Genomic DNA, 25,064 nt, shown 5'->3' with positions numbered 1-25,064 from the left:
AGAGAACCGACGTATCAGGAAAAGCCCTTCACCCTGATGAAGGGATTTTGCCTGAAACGTTGATTCTCCTGCTCCTCGGATGCTGTCTGACCTGCTGTGCTTTTCCAGCACCAAGCTCTTGATTGCTTTATTTCTCAGTCATCCAGCATTAAACCATCATAAAATGGGAAAAAAGGCAATTACATTTAGCTCTTCATTTTTCTAAAAAATACTCTTTACTTACAGAAAAAATTTGACATTACCTCAACTGGATTTAAGCTATTTGATTCTGCTTCATACGGCGGTAAAGACTTACTGTTCAAGGACTCCACCAAAGAATTCATGCTGATCAAAAATCAAACTTATCAGTCCTGGTTGGGTTCCGAATATCTACAATCCTTGAAAGGACTTGACTGCTCCAGTAAGTGTTGTCTTTTAAATGAAGATAGGTCAGAATCATTATGATATTTTACTGGAATGTCCTGTTACTGAATAGCAACAAATTTACCAGCAGTGAAGGTTCGTTCACTATTACCTCAACCTCCTGGTCTCCCTGCAGTCAGCGGTCACAGCAAACATGAGCTTGTAGATTGGGGTCTAGCAAAGTTTTTTAAATGTGGGAATATCTGGTTGTTATGCATGTGCTGGCAGTGTTATATTTGAAGCATAATCTTTTGTGTTTGTTTTAAGAAGCAATATATTAGCCACGTGTTATTATTCACAGCTGTGTAGCACTTACTCATTGATACAAGAGTTCTCCAGAATCTCCTAGCAAGTCTCCATTTTAGTTTGAAACTATAGAGGGCTACATTTCTTCCTTTTCGCATGGAAATTGAAAGTCTGTTGCTGCAAGTGGTTTAACTGTAATGATATGCCTCAGGTAAACAGTAAAAGATGGCACACATATTGGATGGCAACTTAAATGCCACTTTTATGGCATCTAGCAAGGCAAACTCAAATGCCTATAAATAACACATCCTACAGTTTTCTCTTCATCTTTGTGACACAATTTATAAGCCTTCTTTTGGCACTTCTGCTGAGTTTAGGAATTGCTTTGGAAATACCTGCTTGAGGAAAATTGATGTGAGGATATTTGTTTAAGCCATAGAAGTTAACAACACAGAAGCAGGGCATTTTGCTTATTGGATCTTTGCCTACCTTCTGCTTGTTTTGAAACTAATTACATGAGAACACATGAAACAGCAGGAGTGGGCCATTCAGCCCCACCAGCCTGCCTCACTATTCTATAAAATCATAGCTGATCTGGCCCAGGCCTCAGCTCCTCTTCCATGCCAGTTTCTCATAGACTTTTGAAAATTGAGGAGTTAAAGGACACGTACCTTCTCTTTAAATAATCTCAATGATTTAGCCTCCAAAACGCTCTGGTGTAGAAAATTCCTGATATTCATGACTCTGATAGAAGAAATTCCTTTGCATTTTAGTCTTAAACAACTGTCCCCTTATTATGTAACTGTGTCCCCTAGTTCAAGATGTCCTCCACTAGTGGAAATAGAGCTTTACAGCACGAAAATAGACCTTCAATCCAACCAGTCCATGCTGAGTATAATCCCAAACTAAACTCATCCCACCTGCCTGCTCCTGGCCCAAATCCCTTCAAACCTTTCCTATTCATGTACTTAACTAAATGTCTTTAAACATTGTAAATGTGCCCACATTCAAGGTTTACAAAATTATGAGGGGCATGGATAGGGTAAATAGGCAAAGTCTTTTCCCTGTGGTCGGGGAGTCCAGAACTAGACGGCATAGGTTTAGGATGAGAGGGGAAAGGTATAAAGGAGAACTAAGGGGCAACATCGGGTGGTATGGGTATGGAATGAGCTGCCAGAGGAAGTGGTGAAGGCTGGTACAATTGTAACATTTAAAAGGCATTTGGATGGGTATATGAATAGGAAGGGTTTGGAGGGATATGGGCTGGGTGCTGGCAGGTGGGACTAGATTGGGTTGGGATATCTGGTCGGCATGGATGGGTGGACTGAAGGGTCAGTTTCCATGCTGTATATCTCTATGACTAAATTCATTCCACTGGCAAACTCTGTATTAAACATTTGCCCCTTGTCCTTTTTTAAATGTCTCTCCTCTCACCTTAAAATTGTGTCTCCTAGTCTTGAAATCCCCATCCCAGGGAAAAGGCACCTACTATTAACCTTATCTGTTCCCCTCATGATTTTATATATCTCAACCGCCTATGCTCCAGTGAAAAAGGTCCCAGTCTATCTAGCCTTTCTCTATAATTCAACCTTCTATACCTGACAATGTCCTGGTAAATCTCCTATAAACCTTCGTCAGCTTAATAATATCGTTCCTGTAACTAGGCGATCAGAACTGGACACAGTACTCCAGAAGAGGCCTCACTCTAAGAGCACGTGTTCTCTTAGTATTACAGCCATCGTTTTATACTCACTCATTTTCGTAGTGACCTCTTTTATGAGGATTTTGCAACACCTAACCTGTCAAACCCCCTATGAACCTTGTATGTTTCAATAATATCACCCTTCAATATTCTAAACTTAAATGAATAAAGGCATAACCTGTTCAGCTATACTTGAAACGTTAACCCTTTCATCCCAGGAATAAGCCTAATAATTTTTTCTGAATTGCCTCCAGTGCTATTTATCCTTTCTTACATTGGGGCCCTAAACGGTGCTCCAGATGTAGTCATACCAACAACCTGTACAATTGTAATAAGACTTCCAATGTTTAAACTCCAACCCCTCGGCAGTAAGGCCAAAATTCCATTTGTTTTAATTACTTGCTGCACCTGCATGCTAACTTTTTGTATTTTATACTCAGGAACACTCAACAGGAACACCCAGATCCTTCTCTGCTGCACTTTTTTAGAGTCTCTCTCCATTTAAACAATAGTTTGCCTTTTGATTCTTCGAATAAAATGCATCACCTCACACATTCATGCATTAAACCCCATCTGTCAAATTTCGCTCACTCACTCAACCTATCTATATCCCCATGCAAATTCCTTATACTGTATCCTCATCACAACAAATCCTTCCATCTAATTCTGTATTATTAGTAAATTTGAACACATTATACTCTGCCCCATCCTTTGAGTCATCAATGTAGATACTGAATAATTTAGATCCTAGGAGTGAGGTACCTTGTGGCAGTCCACCAAAAAGACCCATTCACCCTACACACTATTTGCTGTGTGTTAACTTGAGCAAATTTATCAAATATAACTTTTGCAAAACCATGTTGACTGTTCGATTGCATGGAGTTTTTCTAAATATTCAGCTATTTCTTCTTCAACAATAATAGATTCTAGCATTTGCTCAATATTAAGCTAACTGGCCTATTGTTTCTTGCTTTCTGCATTAAGCTACTGTTTCTTTTTATGTCATAGGAGCTCTTGCTAAAATATTCCCAATCTGCTGGCCTACCAGTAGTTTGTGCCATTTTGCATTGCCTTAGTTTTTGATTGGATACTTAACTGCCTTTGTTAACCACAGGTGCTGCACTCTTCTCATCAAATGCTGGAATTAAACTTTCCTGACTGGAATGTAATATCTGCTTAAATATCTGCTCCTGCTCAGCTACTGACCTTCTCTTTAGTCGATTTTCCCGACCCACTTTAGACAACTCTTTTCTTTCATTCTTCTGTAATTGTGCTTGATAAAGTTGAGAACACTAGTTTTAGACTAGAGTTGTTCTCCCTCAAACTGAATTTGAAGTTCTACCGTGTTGTGATTGTGATTCATAAAGGATCCTCAACTATGAGATCTCTTATTAATCCTACACATTGCTAGATAGCCTGTTCCCAGGTAGTTTGTGCAGCTGAGCAATGATCCTTGACGTGTTCCATAAATCTATCTTTCATCTTATCCTTGCCCTTCTGATTTGTTTGGTCAATACATGGATTAAAATCACCCATAACAATTGTAGTGCCCTTCTATGCACTATTATGTATTATCCCTCCATTATCATTCCAATGCTGTCATTTCAAAATGGAAATATTTTATTGAGATTGTATCAGTACAGAGAAGTAGTAACTTTGTGCTGCTTTTATTAACACAGGAATGCCCGACAATCTGCGCTGGTGTACACAATCTAGGGCAGAATTGCTGAAATGTGTAGATATGGCTGAAGCTTTCAATAGCAAGAACCTGACACCACCAATTCAGTGTGTGTCAGGAGATGATTCCAGTGACTGCATGAAAAAGATCAAGGTATGATCTACGTCTGCACCTCCCAGTAAAATTTTAAGAAGGTTAGATTTTTCAGTTCAATGCATTATATTAGAATAAGTGATCTGTCACTGATCTCAATCCCAGATAGAAACATTTTGATAGGTGTATTTAGGCTATTTCAAAAGAATGTAAGTAAATTGCATAAATCACTGAAACAGTGAAGCTCTTTAATTCATAGTTGAAATTCTTGTGCATTACTGATAGATTTCAGTACACCATTGTTATACCTGTCCAGCTGGAATGAAATGTGATTGGTCTCCTGACATAATCAGATTCAAACGATGGACAGGCACCTTAGAAAATAGATATTACTTAATTGCAGCAATTAATCTATGATGTAGTAAGTACATTGCCATGTCAGTTTGTATTGATTACTTATGCAAGAGCGTAATTGGGAAAACGGCTATGTTAGAATCCTATTTAATGTAATTTTACAATGTCTTCTGATTTTGCCATGACACTGGCATTTCCCAGCAAAGAGGGCTTGCCTGCTCCAATGCCGCAAATATTGTTCATGTGTGGAAATTTTAAATCATCTGAAGTGTGCGCTGTTCCAATTACCTTATGGATTACCCAGCTTTTAGTCGGCACTAGTACGTGCAATTTTTCCTTCCTGGATATGCTCAGGGCAGATGTCAGGATCCACATAAGAGCAGCTCCACTCATAAGTGCTTGTCCGGGTGCACAGCAGTAATTTAAAGATGGTAACCGTGTTAGGGAGACCTGTCAATTCCAGGGTATCCCAGCAGTGAGTTATTCTATGTGTGCGAGTGATAGAATGGGTCTAGATTCAGATGAGCTGAAAATGTGTTGCTGGTTAAAGCGCAGCAGGTCAGGCAGCATCCAAGGAACAGGAAATTCGACATTTCGGGCACAAGCCCTTCATCAGGAATCTGATGAAGGGCTTGTGCCCGAAACGTTGAATTTCCTGTTCCTTGGATGCTGCCTGACCTGCTGCGCTTTAATCAGCAACACATTTTCAGCTCTGATCTCCAGCATCTGCAGATCTCACTTTTTACTCCTAGATTCAGATGAGTGGGGTATCACTGAGTAGTTATTTAATGAGGCACATTTTATAAGAGAAGGTGAGAAATATCACTTAGGGACCTCACGGAGAGAAATCTTCCATAAACTTGATAAAACTGACAGCCAAAAAAAAACAAAATTCACCCCATCGTACCAAATATTAGGTGTGGCTCTTTGCCCAGAATTCTCAAAAGAATCTCAATTGTACGAAAAATTACATTTGCAGCCACCTTAAACTAATTAGTCAGGCTCACAATGTGGCTCATCTTCAAATATATATCATATAGACCTCTGTTCTATGTACACACACAAAGCAATTAAACAATATCTGGATGCATTCCCTTTGGCAATGCCTTAACCAAGTTGACTTGCTAACCAGTCAGCAGAATAAACTGCTGTTCCCTTTGAAATATGGTTCTCTTGCATTGGCCCTGATGAATGCAAAGTGAAGTTTCAACACTTTGTCTCATCAGTACAATAGACTTTTAACGATATATTACAGAATACATTGGCATTTTCTCCTTCCTGACACTGCTAAGTATGTGGGTTAGTCTGAAACTATCTTCACGTGTCATGGTTCTTATCCTTAAATTTTATTTTTATTATATCATTAATGTTAGCCATTTTGATAAAGCTTTCATTAATTACAACACAGATCAGTTTATTTCTGCCTTTCAGAATAAAGACATTGATGCAGTTACATTGGATGCAGGGCAGATTTACACAGCTGGAAAGGTATATGGACTGGTGCCTGCTGCAGCTGAAAGTTATACAGGTAAGAGATAAAATATAAGAATAACTTAGAACTTGTGTGTCCAGTAGGTAGCTGCAGTCAAGTGATGCATGGATCAGAAAATTCAAACTTACTCTCATATATCTGGGACTGCTCTGTAATCTGGAAACAATAATGGGCACGAGCTGAGTGCATTTGAGTCCTCTGAAAAATGCTAAAGCACTCTACTTCCATCAGACAGACTTCACCATCTTATAGATCAGTCTTCACATACAAATTGCCAGGGATTCTTTGCTAGACCAAAATTAATGTAGATAATTTTAGATTTCTCTTTAATCATTCCTTCAATTATTCATTTTAAAAACAAACTAAGAAAATATTTTATACAAAAGCAATTCAAATCACAGAATCGCTTGATAATGAAAAATAATGTATTTTTGCATAAGCAATGACCGATAGGAAACACTTTAGTTCACTGGAAATCTATTCAGTGAATAGATTGAGTCGGAACATGGCATTATTCAATAAACAGTATTTCGGGTGCAATATTAAACTTTTGTTTAAAATTCCACAGAAGAGGTAATGAAATGTAAGATGTTTCAAAAAGCAATATAGTAAAACGATCTTTCATATCCACATGGGCCATTCTATGTTTAGGTTCTTGTTCTGATCAAATTATCACTTTGTCCTCTGTGCAGGGGTTACGGAACTCATTCCATGTAAAGATACTGATTTTAAAAATGGCTAGCAGTTCATAGGCCAGCCTTTATCTCCAGGGAAGAGCAATTACTGCCTTAGACTAAATTGATGTGCAGATAAAACCCAACTACCAAATGATTGTATTCTTACTTAGAACAACTTGTTCAAACACTTACAAACAACCATAAATTCTGATTAAGTTCTGAGTAATATTTTAGCCTGTATTAAGATCGACCAGTTCAAGGCTACAGCATGGCACTGGTGAGAATAATATTGACCAACAACAAACTGCCTTTGCGACAGGGAAATGAGGCCACTGACAATGCATCAAGTGAGGGCTTATTGCTTCTGACTTGGAAAACGGAATTAGTGTCACTGGGGAAAGGAAGAGAGATAGCATTCACACTATGAAAACAATCACTTGAATTGACACATATGAGTACTTAGCATTGTACTTATCAGTGCTATTTTTATCTTCAAGGACAGAAGTTCGTCTCTTTTTCAATTAGGCATGGTACTCAGTTGAATGTATTCAAAAGAGTGATGTTGTTCGAGTCTCACCTGCTCTAAACATCCCGTGGACAGATTGATCAAGATATCTGTTTGTGTTTCCATGCTGACAGTGTACTTTGGATACCAGATACATGGCCACAAATGTCAAATATTGTAATGTTTTTCAAACGTTGCAGGCAAACGTTGTCATTTCTATAGTGGGGATTGCATCCTTCAATTTCAAAATAAATGAGAAATCACTATGATAGGTTCTTCTGTGCAACTATCCATTCTTAGTGTCATCATTTACCTGTAGCACCTATTCTATTTAAGTAGCATTGTTAGAATTGAACTATGTTAAAATGCATGTCATATAACACTAATTGGGAAAAACAAAATCTGATTGTAACCTAGGCATTTCACTCTCCAACAATTTCCAGATCTTTGCTCGCTGCTGGCTGTTCACAATAGGATGCCTTTAGTTATTTTGCAGTTTCAATTTTCTTTCCTTCAAATGAAGTGTTAGTTACCAAAACTCATCGGTAAACATTGACTTCAGTACTGATTTCATACCCATGCCGATAATTTGAATTAGTGTTTGGATTTTGAGAAACAATTATTTGAGAGTTCCCTGGCAAATAAGAACTTTGGCACATGCCATAGTTGAATGTACAGTACATGGTAATTTAAAGTAGAATAGACAACTTTGGCCTTGGGGCGGGTAGTTAGTGATGCTGGTTTTTAGGCAATAGATAGTGAAATGTTGATAATTCTAGAAGAAAGTGAGGACTTCAGATGCTGGAGATCAGAGCTGAAAATGAGTTGCTGGAAAAGTGCAGCAAGTCAGGCAGCATCCAAGGAGCAGGAGAATTGGCATTTTGGGCATGAGCCCTTCTTGATTCCTGAAGAAGGGCTCATGCCCGAAACGTCAATTCTCCTGCTCCTTGGATGCTGCCTGACCTGCTGCGCTTTTCCAGCAACACATTTTCAGCTCTGTTGGTAATTCTACTCAGGTTTACTTATTGGCTGTTTACAATGAAGCAGTATTAAATAAAGATAAAGTGTCAGGAGAGGTTGGATTAGATTTTGAATTATTTTGACATATAGTTTATCCTTGATCAGAAGGTATCTTTCATTTGACAAGCTCACTTCCATGCTGAAAATGTGTTGCTGGTTAAAGCACAGCAGGTCAGGCAGCATCCAAGGAACAGGAAATTCGACGTTTCAGGCCACAGCCCTTCATCAGGAATAAGGAGAGTGTGCCGGGCAGGTTAAGATAAAAGGTAGGGAGGAGGGACTTGGGGGAGGGGCGATAGAGATGTGATAGGTGGAAGGAGGTCAAGATGAGGGTGATAGGCTGGAGTGGGGTGGGGGCGGAGAGGTCAGGAAGAAGATTGTAGGTTAGGAGGGCGGTGCTGAGTTCGAGGGAATCGACTGAGACAAGGTGGGGGGAGGGGAAATGAGGAAACTGGAGAAATCTGAGTTCATCCCTAGTGGTTGGAGGGTTCCCAGGTGGAAGATGAGGCGCTCTTCCTCCAACCGTCGTGTTGTTTTGTTCTGGCGATGAGGAGTCCAAGGACCTGCATGTCCTCGGTGGAGTGGGAGGGAGAGTTAAAGTGTTGAGCCACGGGGTGGTTGGGTTGGTTGGTCCGGGTGTCCCAGAGGTGTTCCCTGAAGCATTCCGCAAGTAGGTGGCCCGTCTCCCCAATATAGAGGAGGCCACATCGGGTGCAGCAGATGCAATAGATGATGTGTGTGGAGGTGCAGGTGAATTTGTGGCGGATATGGAAGGATCCCTTGGGGCCTCGAAGATGAAGGAATTGGGAATACGGGATGGCGTTTTTACAGGGGGCAGGGTGGGAGGAGGTGTAGTCCAGGTAGCTGTAGGAGTCAGTCGGTTTATAGTCGATGTCTGTGTTGAGTCGGTCACCCGAGATAGAAATGGAAAGGTCTAGGAAGGGGAGGGAGGAGTCTGAGACAGTCCAGGTGAATTTGAGGTGGGGATGGAAGGTGTTGGTAAAGTTGATGAACTGTTCAACCTCCTCGTGGGAGCACAAGGCAGCGCCGATACAGTCCTGTAAAAACGCCATCCCATATTCCCAATTCCTTCGTCTCCGCCGCATCTGCTCCCAGGAAGACCAGTTCCAATACCGTACAGCCCACATGGCCTCCTTCTTCAAGGACCGCAGATTCCCCACAGACGTGATCGACGATGCCCTCCACCACATCTCCTCCACTTCCCGCTCCTCCGCCCTTGAGCCCCGCCCCTCCAACCGCCACCAAGACAGAACCCCACTGGTTCTCACCTACCACCCCACCAACCTCCGTATACAGCGTATCATCCACCGTCATTTCCGCCACCTCCAAACGGACCCCACCACCAGGGATATATTTCCCTCCCCTCCCCTATCAGCGTTCCGCAAAGACCACTCCCTTCGTGACTCCCTCGTCAGGTCCACACCCCCCACCAACCCAACCTCCACTCCCGGCACCTTCCCCTGCAACCGCAGGAAATGCAAAACTTGCGCCCACACCTCCTCCCTTACTTCTCTCCAAGGCCCCAAGGGATCCTTCCATATCCGCCACAAATTCACCTGCACCTCCACACACATCATCTACTGCATCCGCTGCACCCGATGTGGCCTCCTCTATATTGGGGAGACAGGCCGCCTACTTGCGGAACGCTTCAGAGAACACCTCTGGGACGCCTGGACCAACCAACCCAACCACCCAGTGGCTCAACACTTTAACTCTCCCTCCCACTCCACCGAGGACATGCAGGTCCTTGGACTCCTCCATCGCCAGAACATAACAACACGACGGTTGGAGGAAGAGCGCCTCATCTTCCGCCTGGGAACCCTCCAACCACTAGGGATGAACTCAGATTTCTCCAGTTTCCTCATTTCCCCTCCCCCCACCTTGTCTCAGTCGATTCCCTCGAACTCAGCACTGCCCAATCTTCTTCCTGACCTCTCCGCCCCCACCCCACTCCAGCCTATCACCCTCACCTTGACCTCCTTCCACCTATCACATCTCCATCGCCCCTCCCCCAAGTCCCTCCTCCCTACCTTTTATCTTAGCCTGCCTGGCACCCTCTCCTCATTCCTGAAGAAGGGCTGTGGCCCGAAATGTCGAATTTCCTGTTCCTTGGATGCTGCCTGACCTGCTGTGCTTTAACCAGCAACACATTTTCAGCTCGGATCTCCAGCATCTGCAGACCTCACTTTTTACTCGAAGCTCACTTCCATAAATAATTAAATTCAACTTCTAACACAGGCAAAGAAATTGATGATGTATTAGCTGTCCATTAGGCATCGTGGCTAATTTTTTTTTCATTGACTTTAAATTGACTTGCCTGCCAAAACTGAAGTGCTTAATGGTCTGACCACTACCACATACATGCAAGCTGTGATTGAATTTTATTCCCAATGTTATATGGTCCAATACTGTGTTATTGTATTAATTTTTATTTTCTGTGCTAGATGATAATGATGGAGCATCATATTATGCTGTGGCAGTGGTAAAAAAGTCAAGTCATAATGCCTTCACCATCGATCAATTGAAAGGAAAGAGGTCATGTCATACTGGATTAGGCAGAACAGCTGGCTGGAACATTCCCGTTGGTTCCCTCATTGAGAGAGGGGAAATACAATTCAGCAAGTGTAATATTGAAAAGGGTGAGGAAAATTTATTTTGAAGTAAACATGACTGGCTTTCATCCATTGAACAAAAGACTTTTATTCATGTGTTAATTTGTGCTTTCTGGTTGCATAACCACTGTGCAGAATCGTTGTGGGCGGCACGGTGGCACAGTGGTTAGCACTGCTGCCTCACAGCGCCTGAGACCCGGGTTCAATTCCCGACTCAGGCGACTGACTGTGTGGAGTTTGCACGTTCTCCCCGTGTCTGCGTGGATTTCCTCCGGGTGCTCCGGTTTCCTCCCACAGTCCAAAGATGTGCGGGTCAGGTGAATTGGCCATGCTAAATTGCCCGTAGTGTTAGGTAATGGGTAATGTAGGGGTATGGGTGGGTTGCGCTTCGGCGGGTCGGTGTGGACTTGTTGGGCCGAAGGGCCTGTTTCCACACTGTAAGTAATCTAAACTCAAAGTAGTGGTTCAGAATTGAATGTAGCCAACATAGCACCAGAACAGGCCTTACCAGAGCCAAAAAATGTGGTTAGATTAGATTAGATTACTTCACCTTCACCTAGCATGGCCAATTCATCTAACCTGCACTTTTTTGGATTGTATCCTATATGGTTTTGGTAAAGGCTCTCACCTTTCCTTCTTTCCCAATCTATGGTCAGCCTCTTGACCACATAAGCCTCTCCAATGTTGTTTAGCTGGTGAGACTGTTTTCATCTGGTTCTATTTTCATTATCAAAACATATCAAAGAATTACTTGTAATGATTTTGTTTTCCATTTCCACACCACCTTTGGTGACATCACACAAAAACATGGTGTCAATTTTTACATGTGCCCTGATGATACCCAGCTCCATCTCACTACCACCTTTTTTAACCCTCCACTGTCAGTAAATTGTCAGCTGGTTATCTGATATCCACAACAAAGATAAGCAAAATCCTTTTCCAACTAAGTGTTCAGAAGACTGAAGACACTGTTTTAATTCACTGTTTTTGATCCCATTACAAACAGTATTTCCCTTGCTGTGATTATTTTCCTTTCCTGGCAACTGTTTTCAATCTCTGTCATATCAACTTGAAAGTCAAACTGAGCATTCAATCACTTATTTACATAGGGGGGCATGTTGACTCACTGGTTAGCACTACTGCCTTACTGCACCAAGGACCTGAGTTGATTCCACCCTTGGGTGACTGTGTCTGTGTGGAGTTTGCATATTCTTCCTGCATGGGTTTCTTCTGGGTGCTTCTATTTCCTCCCATAGTCCAAAGATGTACAAGTTAGATGGATTGACCATGCTAAATTGCCCATAGTGTCCAGGGACATCCAGTCTAGGTAGATTAACCATGGGAAATGGAGGGATGGGGTAAGGACATGGGTCTGGGTGGGATGCTCTTTGGAGGGTTAGTGTGGACTCGATGTGCCAAATGCCTTGCTTCCATAGCTGCAGGAATTCTATGATCCTCATTAAGATCACCTATTTGTATCAACCAACATAATGAAACCTTGGCCCATCTTAGCTATTTCTTATATTTTTGTCCAAAGCTTAGTTACCTCTCTATCTCATCAATCCAGTGCATTCCTAGCTGTCTTCCAGGTTTTTGCCTTTGTAGACTTTGCTGTACCTATTCTAACTGATCAGTATTGTCCTCTCAACGTATGAATGTTGTTTTCCCTTTACATTGGCATTCTTTCAAATTGTTCTGATGAGAGCAAGGCAAAAAGTTTCATTAAATTGTTTTTCAGCAATTTCATATTCTGTACTACCAAGTAACTATAAGTCTGACCTCTTGAAACTTCCCAATTTCAACTGGTCCACCTAAGGAAAAGCTGCATATCAAGAAGTGCAAGAAGACAATGTGATATTTTCAGGTTCTAGGCCCAGACTTCTTAAACTCTCTCCCAGAACCTCTCCACTTTGTTACTTCTCTTTCCTCTTCTAAGACGATCCTGAACTTTATGGGAAGACAGTGCTGAATAGTTGGCAAGAGATTTCTAGTTGGTAAAGGCATTGCTATGGAGAATGTACCAATTAATGATGACTACAGTTAATTGCCAAGCAAGTTGATTCTGATTGGTCAATGCATTGTCTTGGGAAACGAATTACCAAATGCCTGAAACCTGTTGAAATAGGTGCAGTGTGAACTTGTGTTTTCTGTTTATAAAGAGCAGTATCCTGTATATTAAAATATGTAGCTTCCAGTGCACACAAGTACATCACAAAACTTTCAGCTTTAAATGCATACAATATGAAAGTTGTTTTCCTTTCATATTGGTATTCTTGTGAACTGTCCTGATGAACTCAAGATGGAAGACTAGGATATAAATACTAAACCTAAAATTGCTGTTCTGGCCTAATTTGTATCCATATGAATTCATATCTGCACATCCAGTTAAAACAAAAGTATCCAAGTATGCATATCTATGTTTTCAATCAGAGATCTTTAAGCCAGTAAGTGGTGTAACACTGCAACAAACACAGAGATGGTTTACAATTTTTCTCTCTTTCTTGGACAGCTGTTGGTGAGTTTTTTTCTGCAAGCTGTGTGCCAGGTGCAAACCAGCCAGGTTACCCATCAAGCCTTTGTGAGTTATGCATTGGAGATGTTGAAGGGAAGTCAAAGTGTGCTGCCACTACAGTGGAACGATACAGTGGCTATACAGGAGCATTCAGGTATTTATTAGACCCAGCTATTCAACGTGCTGAGCCTTTCACGACATATTTAAAGATTTATGATGGCACAATAACCTGAAGAAACCGAAGTCACTAGAGGTGTAGTTGGTTTTTAGCCCCTTTCCTTGTATATTTCTGCCAGTAGAAAACACAAATATTTTTTGCCCAGACTACATTATTTTATTTCACATTATGTCCACAGCATGAAGGTGTAACTCACAGGAGATAATCTTTACAATGTGTTTCTCTGAAACTCCTTAACACCCTTCCAGATTGACGTTTCACGATCTCGTTAAAGGCCGAATGTAATCTATGTGGAATTTCTCATAAATTACTGAATTGTACAGTCAACCAACTCAGCTTCTTTTAAAGAAAACTGTCTTATTTAAAAAATTCAATATGTCCACAAATAATTTAGGATTATGATTTATTGACATGACAGTATTCAAATATAAAATTTGTTTTCTGAACAGCCATCTGTTTTTGAAATCACTGATTTTCTGTTCCATTGAAATTAGTTAAAATGAAATTTGTGTTGATCCCACATTAAATGGATGCAACTACAGTTTAGTCAGGTGAAAACAAGAAATTCAGTCCTTAGATTGACTGTCTATTTGCTTTGAAAAAAAGAAGCATGTGATATTATAATAACATCTGTCAATTTCATGAACTTTTTAAGAGTAAGCTGCAATGCAGAGCCCTTCATAGCAATCTTAAATTTGTCTTTTTAACCAAGAAAATCCATTATAAAAAATTAATCTGGGAATGAGGCATTAGAAACCAAAGATGCAGTTCCCAAGATGACACAGAAGGTAGAAAATAAGATAAAGAAAAAGCATGTTTCTGACAAGTGTTAGGAAACGAAATTGATAATGAAAAGGAATATTGAAAGTTCATATGGAAGGTGCAAAAGTAAATAGGAGAAATAAGGAAGAATTCTAAGAAAAGATTAGCAACCAACAAAAAGAAATCTCTATGGCTATACCAATACTAATATGGCGATAAAAGCAAGAATAGGGCCAATTAGGGACCAAAAAGGCTATTGACAACTGGAGGCAGGGGGCATGGATAAGGTGTTAAGTGAGTATTTTGCATCTGTGTTCACTAAAGAAAGATGCTTTACCTAGGCCATGGTAACAAAGGAAGGAACTCAATTGCATGAAAGCTTCAAAATTGATAGGATTGAAGTCTTTGAGTGTTGGTACTTAAAGTTGACAATGCACCAGGACCAGATGGAATGCCTCCAAGGATTTAAAGGAACTAAGAGTGGAAATTGCAGCAGCATCTTTCAAACTTCCCTAGATGACTAAAAAAGTGGAAAATTGCAAATGTTATGGCCTTCTTCAAAAAAGGTTGTAAGGGTAAGCCCAGCAATTTCAGACCAGTCAATTTAACTTCACTGGTGGGGAAGCTTCTCGAGACAATTATTTGGGATAGTTGAATAGTTACATGGAATAAGGTGGGTCGATTAGAAAGATTCAGCATAGATGAATTAAGGGAAAATCATGTTTAACTAACTTATTGGAGTTTTTTTTAAGAGGTAACAGAAAAATACTGAATGAGGGTAACACTATTGATGTGGCATGCATTAATTTTGATACAGTGCCATAAACACACTTGTGAGGAAAATTAAATGTCACGGAAGAAAATTGGTGAAGTGTTAGGAAACCCAGATTAATGGCCAATGGATATTTTTTGAGTCAGAGAAAGGTTTGATGTGAAGTTCCCTTGCACTCAATATTGGAACCGTTGCTTTGCCTGATAATAGAATGATCTGGATCTTGGTGTGGGGCAGATTTCAAACTTTGCAGATGACACAAACTTGGAAGAAATGTAAATTGTGAAGGTGACAGTGTAGAACTCTAGAAGAAGATGGACAGTGGGTAAAGTAGGAAGATAGGTGGCAGATGAGTTTCAATGCAGAGAGGTATGAGGTAACACATTTTGATAGGAAAAACAATGAAAGACAATATAAAATAAGGAATACAGTTCAAATTTGGGGGGACGGTTATAGGAGCATAAACATCGAAAGTAGTAGGACAGGTGGAGAGAGAGCAGTAAATCAAGTATGCAATTTACTCAACTTGGTAATAGGGACATAGAGTACAAGAGCAAGGAGGCAATGCTGAATGTTTAGACCTTACCTGGAATATTGTACACATTTCAGGGTGCCATGCTGTGTAAAGATATTAATGCTCTGAAGTTATGGGCGGCACGGTGGCTCAGTGGTTAGCACTGCTACCTCACAGTGCCAGGGACCTGGGTTCGATTCCTGCCTTGGGCCACTGTGTGTGTGTGGAGTTTGCCCATTCTCCCCGTACCTGCTCGGGTTTCCTCCCACAATCCAAAACATGTGCAGATCAGGTGAATAGGCTGAGCTAAATTGCCCATAGTGTTAGTTGCATTAGTCAGAGGTAATTATAGGGGAATGGGTCTGGGTGGGTTACTCTTCGGAGGGTCAGTGTGGACTTGTTGGGCCAAATGGCCTGTTTTCACACAGTAGGTAATCAAATCAAAAGTGTAGAGTAGTTCCAGTATTGAAGAACTTCAGTGATGAAGATAGATTGAAGAAGTTGGGATTGCTGTCATCAGAGGGAAGGTGGCTAAGAGGGGATCTTCAAAATCATGAGAGGGATGGATATATTGGATAAGGTGAAATGGTTTCCACTCATGAAAGGAACAAGAATAAGAGTGCATAGATTTAAAGTGATTTACAAATGAAACAAGAGTGAAGTGAGGAACAATGTTCATACTCAGCACAGGGTTAGGATATGGAATGCATTGTATGGAAGAGCTTCAACAGAGGCATCCAAGAGGCCATTGGATAATTATTTGGATAAAAGTAATGTGTAAGGGTAAAAACAAGAGATGAAATGATATCTATTTAATGAGCAGGCGCAGGCATGATGGACTGAATGGCTGTCTTTTGTGCCGCAACACTTCAGTGTTCTGTGAATAACTTTCGAGTCTAAAGATTTAAAGGCTCCCAGTCCTTTCACAGATAAATTTTGTTGAAATTATTGCCACAACTGAAGCTTGTCATGACAGGACGACTAACCTTGTTATTATCATTTTTATTGAGAACTGTATACATGCTCTGACTTCACTGAAGTTCACACAAGGGTAAAGTTTGTTACAGGAGATTTGTTAAAAAGAGACTACTTTGAGAATAAAACTGGAAAACTAGCGTAGTTGATCATATGGAGTAACTTTTTTTTCAGTAGCAATACTGAAAAGCATTTTTTTGTTCACAAGATGTAGACATTGCTAGCTAGTCCAGTATTTATTGTCCATCCCAAATTGCTTTGAAGATGGTAATGGTGAACTGCCTTCTTGTACTGCTGCATTCCTTGGAGTATAGGCATTACCCACAGCATAGCTAGGGAGGGATTTCCACGATGTTGACCTAGCAACAATGAAGGAACAGCAAGATGGCCACCGTGCTGCCCAATTTGAAACTCAGTGATTAGCACTGCTGCCTCACACTGTGTGGGGCCTGGGTTTGATTACACCCTCAGGTGACTGTATGGAGGTTGTATGTCCTACCTGTGTCTCTGGGTTTCCTCAGTCCAAAGCTGTGCAGGTAGGTGAACTGGCCATGCTAAATTGCAATGATGTGTCAATGGAAATATCTTAAAATTTTTTTATTGGAGATGATTGTTACCTGACACTTGTGTGGCATGAATTCTACTTGCTCCTTATCAGCCCATGCCCGGATATTGTCTTGGTGTTGCTGCATATGGACATGGGCTGGTTCAGAATTTCAAGAGTTGCAAATAGTGCTGAACATTGTTCAATCTCCAGCAAATATCCTACATCTGATCTTATGAAGGAGGGAAGGTCATTTATAAACAACTGGAGATGTTGAAGTCTATTATACTACCCTGAGGAACTCATGCAGTGATACTGTCGGACTAAGAATGATGGATCTCCAACAACCAAATCATCTTTTTCATTGCTAGGTATGACTCCAACCGATGGAGAATTTTTCCCGATTCTCTAATTACAGTTTGCTAGAGCTCCTTGACGTCATGGGCACTCATTTCAACCAAGGCTGTGATGAGTTCGGAGCTGAGTGGCCTAGCACACCCAAACTGAGCATGTTATTTCTTTGCTAGTGACAGTTGAAAGCACTATTAACAACCCTTTTCATCAACTTTGCTGATGATCAGAAGTAAACTGATAAAGCAGTAATTAGCCAAGTTGGATTTGTCCTGCTTTTTGCAGACATGAGATACCTGAGCAATTTCCCACTTTGGCAGGTACAGTATTGTAGCTAAGTGTATGGCTAATTCTGGAGCACAAGTTTTCACTGCTTTAGCTGGAATGGTGTCAGGGACCATTGCCTTTGTAGTATCCCGAGCCTTTAGTCATTTCTTACCTTCACACGGAGTGAACAGAATTGGTTATATAAATCATCTATTTAATACTTATGGTATGCCTTCTGTTTTATAAGCCATGGCATTTTGCAGTGTAGGAAAAAGTAAGGACTGCAGATGCTGGAGATCAAAGTCAAGAGTGTGTTCCTGGGAAAACACAGCAGGCCAGGCAGCATCCGAGGAGCAGGAGAATTGATGTTTCGGGCATAAGCCCTTCATCAGGAATTTCCATTCATCAGCCCTTTCCTAATGGAGGGCTTATGCCCGAAACGTCGATTTTCTTGCTCCGTGGATGTTGCCCGACCTGCTGTGTTTTTCCAGCACTACACCCTCATCTTGCAGTGTATTTGGGAGTGAGGGAATGTGTAAGACATCTTTTAAAAAATTCTTACAAATTAATGTTGTTTCTGTCATCCTTACTAGATTGATAAAGTAGCTTAGAAGGAGTTCACATTCAAAAAATGTGAAGAGCGTACTATTTCAGATGATGTGTTTTCTCATGTAAAACTTTGTCAACTGTATTATTGATGTCAATGCATGTTCAATCATTCCATCCAGACAGTATATGAGACATATTAAATCTGGCAAGACTGATGTGTAAAAGTGAAGAAGTTTATCTGCAATTAGTAAAGGCAAATTTCATTACAGTTCAGTATCAAGGGTGATAGCAAAAAGAACTTGTGGCTATACAAGGCAACTAATTTGATAAGATAGAGCTAAGTCAGCACCTGAAGTTATAAAATATGGTTTGCTTAAACAACAAAATGTGAGCAGCAAAACAGTTTAACAAAAGGTATGCATTTTGTAAACTGTACTTTAATGACTAACTGGGGTGGGGGAAGCAGAAATCTTGTTATAATTTACAGGAGAACAATTGGAAGGTTAAGGTACTGCATTAATTACGTGATTACTGCATTAATTCAGAGCTGAAGTTTAGGTTTCACTAAGTGACATCTTGGCCTGGACTTTGGATGGCAAAGTCTGTGAAGCTAACGTACTCTCAATAATTACTTCACTGAAATCGGCAACATCTTCAGGTGTCTGTGTGCAAAAATGTTGAAATTTAGAATTCCAGATTGTACAGTGTGCAGCACCAAAGTCCGTCATTCAGTCCAACTAGTCTGTACAGTTTAGGGTGTAGGTTTGCTCGCTGAGCTGTAGGTTTGATATCCAGACGTTTCATTATCTGGCTAGTTAATGAAACATCTGGATGTCAAACCTACAGCTCAGCGAGCAAACCTACACCCTAAATCTCAACCTGAGTGACAAACCTTCACAAACCTTGCAGTCTGTACAGTATTTATGTTTCACACACCTCTTATTCCAGCTATCACATCTGAACCTCCCAGCATTTCCTTTTTCTGTGTATTTATTTAAATTCATTTTAAAAGCAAGCTCACTCAACCACCTTCAGTAATAGTGAGCTCTACATTCTAAACACTCTCTGAGCAAAGAAATTTCTCCTAATTTTACAATTGAATTTAATAATGTTACTGTATCATTTTTATTGACTTTAGTTTTGGGTTCTTCCACAAGTCAAAACCTTTTTTCTGCATCTACCTCATCTAAGAAATTCATTTAAATACCAACCAGGTCTCCTCTAGGGTTTCTCATTTCTTTTAAGGAAAGAAACGCAAACAATTTTTGGAGGAGATTTGTAGCTCATGTTGTGGATCAGATTCTAAGTTTGCTCGCTGAGCTGGTAGATTTGTTCTCAAACGTTTCATCACCATGCTAGGTAAATGAGGTCCAAATTAATATGTTTGTTAATGGAGTTCTGGTTTGAATGCAAGGCCTCCAGGAATTCTCGTGCATGTCTTTGTTTAGCCTGTCCCAGGATGCATGTATTATCCCAGACTAACTGGTGTCCCTTTTCGTCTGTGTGTATGGATTCCAGTGATAGTTGGTCATGTTTTCGCTGGCTAGTTGGTGCTCATGTATCCTGGTGGCTGGTGTCTTGCCTGTTTGTCCAATCTAATGTTTGCTGTAGTCCTTGCAGGATATTTGGTATATGACATTTGTTCTGCTGGTTGTTGGTATGGGGTCCTGTAAATTCATCAGAAGCTGTTTCAATGTCTTTGTATGGCAGGGTGGCTAGAATCTCTGAGTCTGTTGTGCAGGAATCAGCAAACTGTGCTTCTCGGGTAACCGTTGTTCCTGAATATGTTGTATAGGTGTTTTTCCTTGGCTTCTCATAGTTCCTGGGTGCTGCAGTATGTTGTGCAGTTAAGACATCTTGGAGATGATGATCAGACTATTCCAGCCTTAGACACCACGACCACACTGAAACAGCTCCTGGTGAATCTAAAGGACCCTGTACCAACAACCAGCAGGACGAACGTCATATACAAAATACCCTGCAAGGACTGCAACAAACATTACATTGGACAAACAGCAGTACCCTAGCCACCAGGATGCATGGGCACCAACAGGCCACCAAAAGACATGACCAACTATCACTGGAATCCATACACACAGACAAAGAGGGACACCAGTTCATCTGGAACAATACACCTATCCTGGGACAGGCTAAACAAAGACACACACGGGATTTCCTGGAGGCCTGGCATTCAAACTTGAACTCCATTAACAAACATATCAATTTGGACCCCGTTCACCAACTTCTCAGAAACAGAACTGGATCTGATAAATAGCAGGTGGGACAGAACACCAGTGCTTCATCGGAGGCTCACTGATGATGTTACTTAGCATAGTGACGAAGCGTCTGAGAACAAATCTACCAACTGTATTCTTTCCAGGGTTTTGTAATATTTCTGTAATAAAATTGGAGGTGTAGTGGACAGTGAAGAAGGTTACCTCAGATTACAACAGGATCTGGACCAGATGGGCCAATGGGCTGAGGAGTGACAGATGAAGTTTAATTCAGATAAGTGCAAGGTGTTGCATTTTGGAAAAGCAAATCTTAGCAGGACTTATACACTTAATGATAAGGTCCTAGGGAGTGTTGCTGAACAAAGAGACCTTGGAGTGCAGGTTCATAGCTCCTTGAAAGTGGAGTTGCAGGTAGATAGGATAGTGAAGAAGGCGTTTGGTATTCTTTCCTTTATCGGTCAGAGTATTGAGTACAGGAGTTGGGAGGTCATGTTGCAGCTGTACAGGACATTGGTTAGACCACTGTTGGTTGCAATTGCTTGCAATTCTGGTCTCCTTCCTATCGGAAAGACGTTGTGAAACTTGAAAGGGTCCAGAAAAGATTTACAAGGATGTTGCCAGGGTTGGACGATTTGAGCTATAGGGAGAGGCTGAACAGGGTCGGGTTGTTTTTCCTGGAGTGTCGGAGGCTGAGGGGTGACCTTATAGAGGTTTACAGAAATTTGAGGGGCATGGATAGGGTAAATAGACAAAGCCTTTTCCCTGGGTTGGGGTAATCCAGAACTAGAGGGCGTAGGTTTAGGGTGAGAGGGGAAATATATTAAAAAAAACTAAGGGGCAACGTTTTCACACAGAGGGTGGTACGTGTATGAAATGGGCTGCCAGAGGAAGTGGTGGAGGCTGGTACAATTGCAACATTTAAAAGGCACCTGGATGGGTATATGAATAGGAAGGATTTGGAGGGATATGGGCCGAGTGCTGGTAGGTGGGACTAGATTGGGTTGGGATATCTGATTGGCATGGACGGGTTGGACCGAAGGATCTGTTTCCTTGCTGTACATCTCTGTGAATATATGACTGTATTTCTGGGTCTATCCTTGTAAATCTTTGAGAGGTTTACTCAAGTATTTCTATGCCGTTTTTATAATATGGAGAGCAGAACTAAAACTGCTCAATAAAAGTCCGAAACAACAAATAAAAACAAAGTACTCCACTGTGAATGCTGGAGGCTTGAACTAAACCAAAACAAATAACTGGAGAAAATCAATGGGTTTGGCCCAACTGTGGAGAAAGAAGAGAATTAATGTTTTGAGTGCAGAGTTCAGAAGAAGGGTCACTGGGCTTGAAATGTTAACTCTGTATTCTCTTCACAAAAGCTGCCAGACCTGCAGAGATTCCCCAGCTCTCTGTTTTTTGTTTGTGTCAAGGCCCTGTACAAGTTCAGCATAACTTCATTTGTTGTGGACGTTAAATACCCGAGGTTAAATGTTACTTAAACAATTCAGACATATGCCTGTCTGGTTAGAGCTTTATTGCAAATCTCTCAGTATCATCTCCAGCATCACTGATTACTTGTTTCCTATATGAAGGGCTTATACCTGAAATGTAGACTCTCCTGGTCCTCAGATGCTGCCTAACCTGTTATACTCCTCCAGCATCACATTTTTTGACTCTGTTTCTAAAAATGAATATACACAACCAATCAAGTTCTCACCGAATTACCAATATATAATATAAAACCATCACAGGTTCCCTAATTCCCTACGGCCTCTGGCCTCAGACCTTACTAAATAATAACACTGGATTCTATATCCCCAGTGATAAATGCCAGTATTTTGATGACCCGCAATCCTACTTTAATTGTTTTGTCCACATCTCACCAAGATCATTAAAAATTGCTGTCGACAATCGGTGCTCCTCCAGGGAAGTCCACCAGGCTGCAATCTCTGTGTAGTGAATTGATCAAAACATCCATACTTATGTGGAATCGCACTGTAAAAACTGCTCAAGAACTTACACTTTGTTGAATAAGGAACTATACTCATAATTATTGCTAATCACCCTCACAGGACCTCACTGTTTTACAACAGTGAAATGTCAGATTTTTCTATTCTGGAATTTTAGAAAATCATCCTTTAAAAATATTTTTTACCTTTTATAATGTGCTGGTTTCTTTCTTTGAACATTGGTTTTGCTATCTGTAAACTTAAATGAAAATAAATTCACAGTTTTTAAATTCTTGGTTTCTCTGTGGGAATATCTGAATGTAAATGGCTACTTACTTTGCTTATTGATGTTAGTATTGCTGCATGTCTGGAAGTTCCTTAGAACTGGCGCATAATTTAAACCATCAGGAAACAGGAAACCAATACCAGAAAAAGGGTAGCATTCTTTCTGCTACTCACAAAATCTAATTGTACAGTGCACCATTAAAATGAGGTGTATTGCACTGTTAATATGTTTTGGATGGAATTGGTAAATGTGCAGAATAAGGTCAATGAACAACTGCATCTTATAGAAGTAAATTTTCAAGCACAAAACTCAATTGGAAACTCAATGCAGGTAGGATTGCAAGGGAAGAAACTTTCTACCAGAGCAGATTATTGCACAGCATTCTGCATTCCTGTATCAGCATAATTTTTGGATATTGTAGAAGTGACATGAAAGTAACTTTTTTTTAAATCAATAGGTGTCTTGTAGAGGTTGGAGATGTAGCATTTGTAAAACACACAACAGTTTCTGATAACACAGATGGTAAGTCTATTTGGCTCTTCTGGCCATTTTGCAAGCTTCTAAATCCTCTATTTCAATTCCAAGTTTCCTTTCGGTTACAGTTTTACTATTTTTAATCCCACATGGGTTCTACATATTTCTTCTTTTCTTCATACCTCATCATCTCCAGTTCCATTCTTCTCCATATTCTTCCTGTCCAAATTGCTTTTCAAAGTATCTCTTTTTTTCTTTCCTCCCACCTCCCCTCCCTCACCTCAGTTCATTTTACTACTTTCTTCACGCTTGTCAAAGAAAGGTTGGACTATGTAGACCAAGAAATCTCATTATTGATCCCTTTAGTAAACTTTAAAGTTTGAAGAATAGGCTGTTCACTATCTATAATCCTTCAATTAATGTCCAAAATATCTGTCAACTCCATCTTAAAATTACTGAAATGATTGTCACTTGACTCCTTTGAACTTCACCCTATGACACTTCATTGGATTATCGTAAGCAGTTTCGCAGAACACACCTTGTCATTATGTGTATTTTCCCAAATTTTATAGTCAGCTGGAAAGGAACATTGTCCATTGTTTCATCATACTTACAGTGGCCTATTGTGTAAAGGCCCTTAGGCAACCTTGTAATGATATCATAAAGTTGGAATTTATCGAGCATAAATAGCACAGTGTGGTTGAAGTCAGACCAATGTATACCATGACTTTTACATTTCATGAGGACAAGAAGAAGACAGGTGTGTCCCTACCTAGTGTTAAGGTTAGAGCCTGGTATATTGGCATTTATCATGTTTGGCAGTATTGACTACTCAAGCATAATAAATACCATTGCTTTGAAATATAAGCCTGAAGATAGTTCTTGACTTTATCTTCGCATCAACCAGTCTGTCTCAAACCCAAACATACAGTGAGGCATGTAGCCACACAATAAAAGATAGTGGTAGCAGCAGGATTCACTGATGAGAAAATTGTGGAAACAGTGAAGATTAAGAAACAGACTTGAGATTGAAACTAACAGAATTTTTTAAAAATCATCTTTTTTCAAGGAATCCTTAATACAGCTTTAATTTCAGTTAGCAGCCAGAAAGGTCACAGAGCTGAATAGCTGCTCGTGAAGGAAACATCTCTGAATAGAAAATTCTTCCAGTAAAACCACCAAAACACTTTCAAAAACCTTTTACAGCCAGTAATTGGAGAAAAAAGATTGAAAGAAGTAGTGAGAGCAGTAAACACTCACAAGCAGCTAACAGGATAAATCTGAATTGGGAGTTCCATTCAAGAAAGACCAATTCCTGGATACGCTGAGCAAATTCAATCCGGTAAGGGTTAGTGACAACAAATCTTTCATTCCTCCCAAAAAAGCTAGTCTTTTTTATTATTTAACAGTCAAATTTTTATTCAACCTCTAAAAAATGTTATCCGTTATTTTTAATTAAAATATAATATAGGAGATAAATCAGTCACTGAATTTCTCGAATCAAAAGAGGATCTAATTTGAGAATGAGCAGTCCAAATAGCAATGTATACAAAGTTTTGAAAACTGTCCAGGAAGAACTATATGGCAAAACTTCCATTTAATGCAGAACTTTTTACAGAACATGCTGACTACATAAAGCACACTAAACCATCGGACCAGAGGACTCAGACCTCTCCTCTGACCAAACAAGTGCTGAATGAAAGCTCATAGGCTGTTTGGCGGCCAGAGATTTAAAAAACCGTTGAAAGACTGGTCACCAATTGTAATTGATGTACTATAGACAGTAAAGAATGACAGGAACCCCTTGACTCTACAGAATTTCCTGAAGGACCCTCGGCCCATTTGGGCATGCACCTGTTCATGAATGAAGATCACTTTACCTCATTGTAGATCAAGAT

The 25,064-nt window shown here is 40.4% G+C and overlaps 1 protein-coding gene across 1 annotated transcript in view; it reads left to right on the top strand.

Moving 5' to 3' along the window:
* The window catches only part of meltf (melanotransferrin), a 75,380-nt gene that overhangs the window by 35,352 nt on the left and 14,964 nt on the right, over positions 1–25,064 (top strand). Inside the window, exons 8-13 of the mRNA XM_060834091.1 lie at positions 226–400; positions 4,030–4,181; positions 5,907–6,003; positions 10,635–10,829; positions 13,312–13,468; positions 23,150–23,214. Of these exons, the coding sequence (XP_060690074.1) occupies positions 226–400; positions 4,030–4,181; positions 5,907–6,003; positions 10,635–10,829; positions 13,312–13,468; positions 23,150–23,214 (841 nt within the window). The remainder of the gene's footprint in view (positions 1–225; positions 401–4,029; positions 4,182–5,906; positions 6,004–10,634; positions 10,830–13,311; positions 13,469–23,149; positions 23,215–25,064) is intronic.

The sequence above is a fragment of the Hemiscyllium ocellatum genome, chromosome 13 (assembly GCF_020745735.1).
Source record: "Hemiscyllium ocellatum isolate sHemOce1 chromosome 13, sHemOce1.pat.X.cur, whole genome shotgun sequence".
NCBI classification, from domain to species: Eukaryota; Metazoa; Chordata; class Chondrichthyes; order Orectolobiformes; family Hemiscylliidae; genus Hemiscyllium; species Hemiscyllium ocellatum.
Note: the sequence above shows the minus strand (reverse complement) of the source record. Positions and strands in the feature narration are given on the sequence as shown.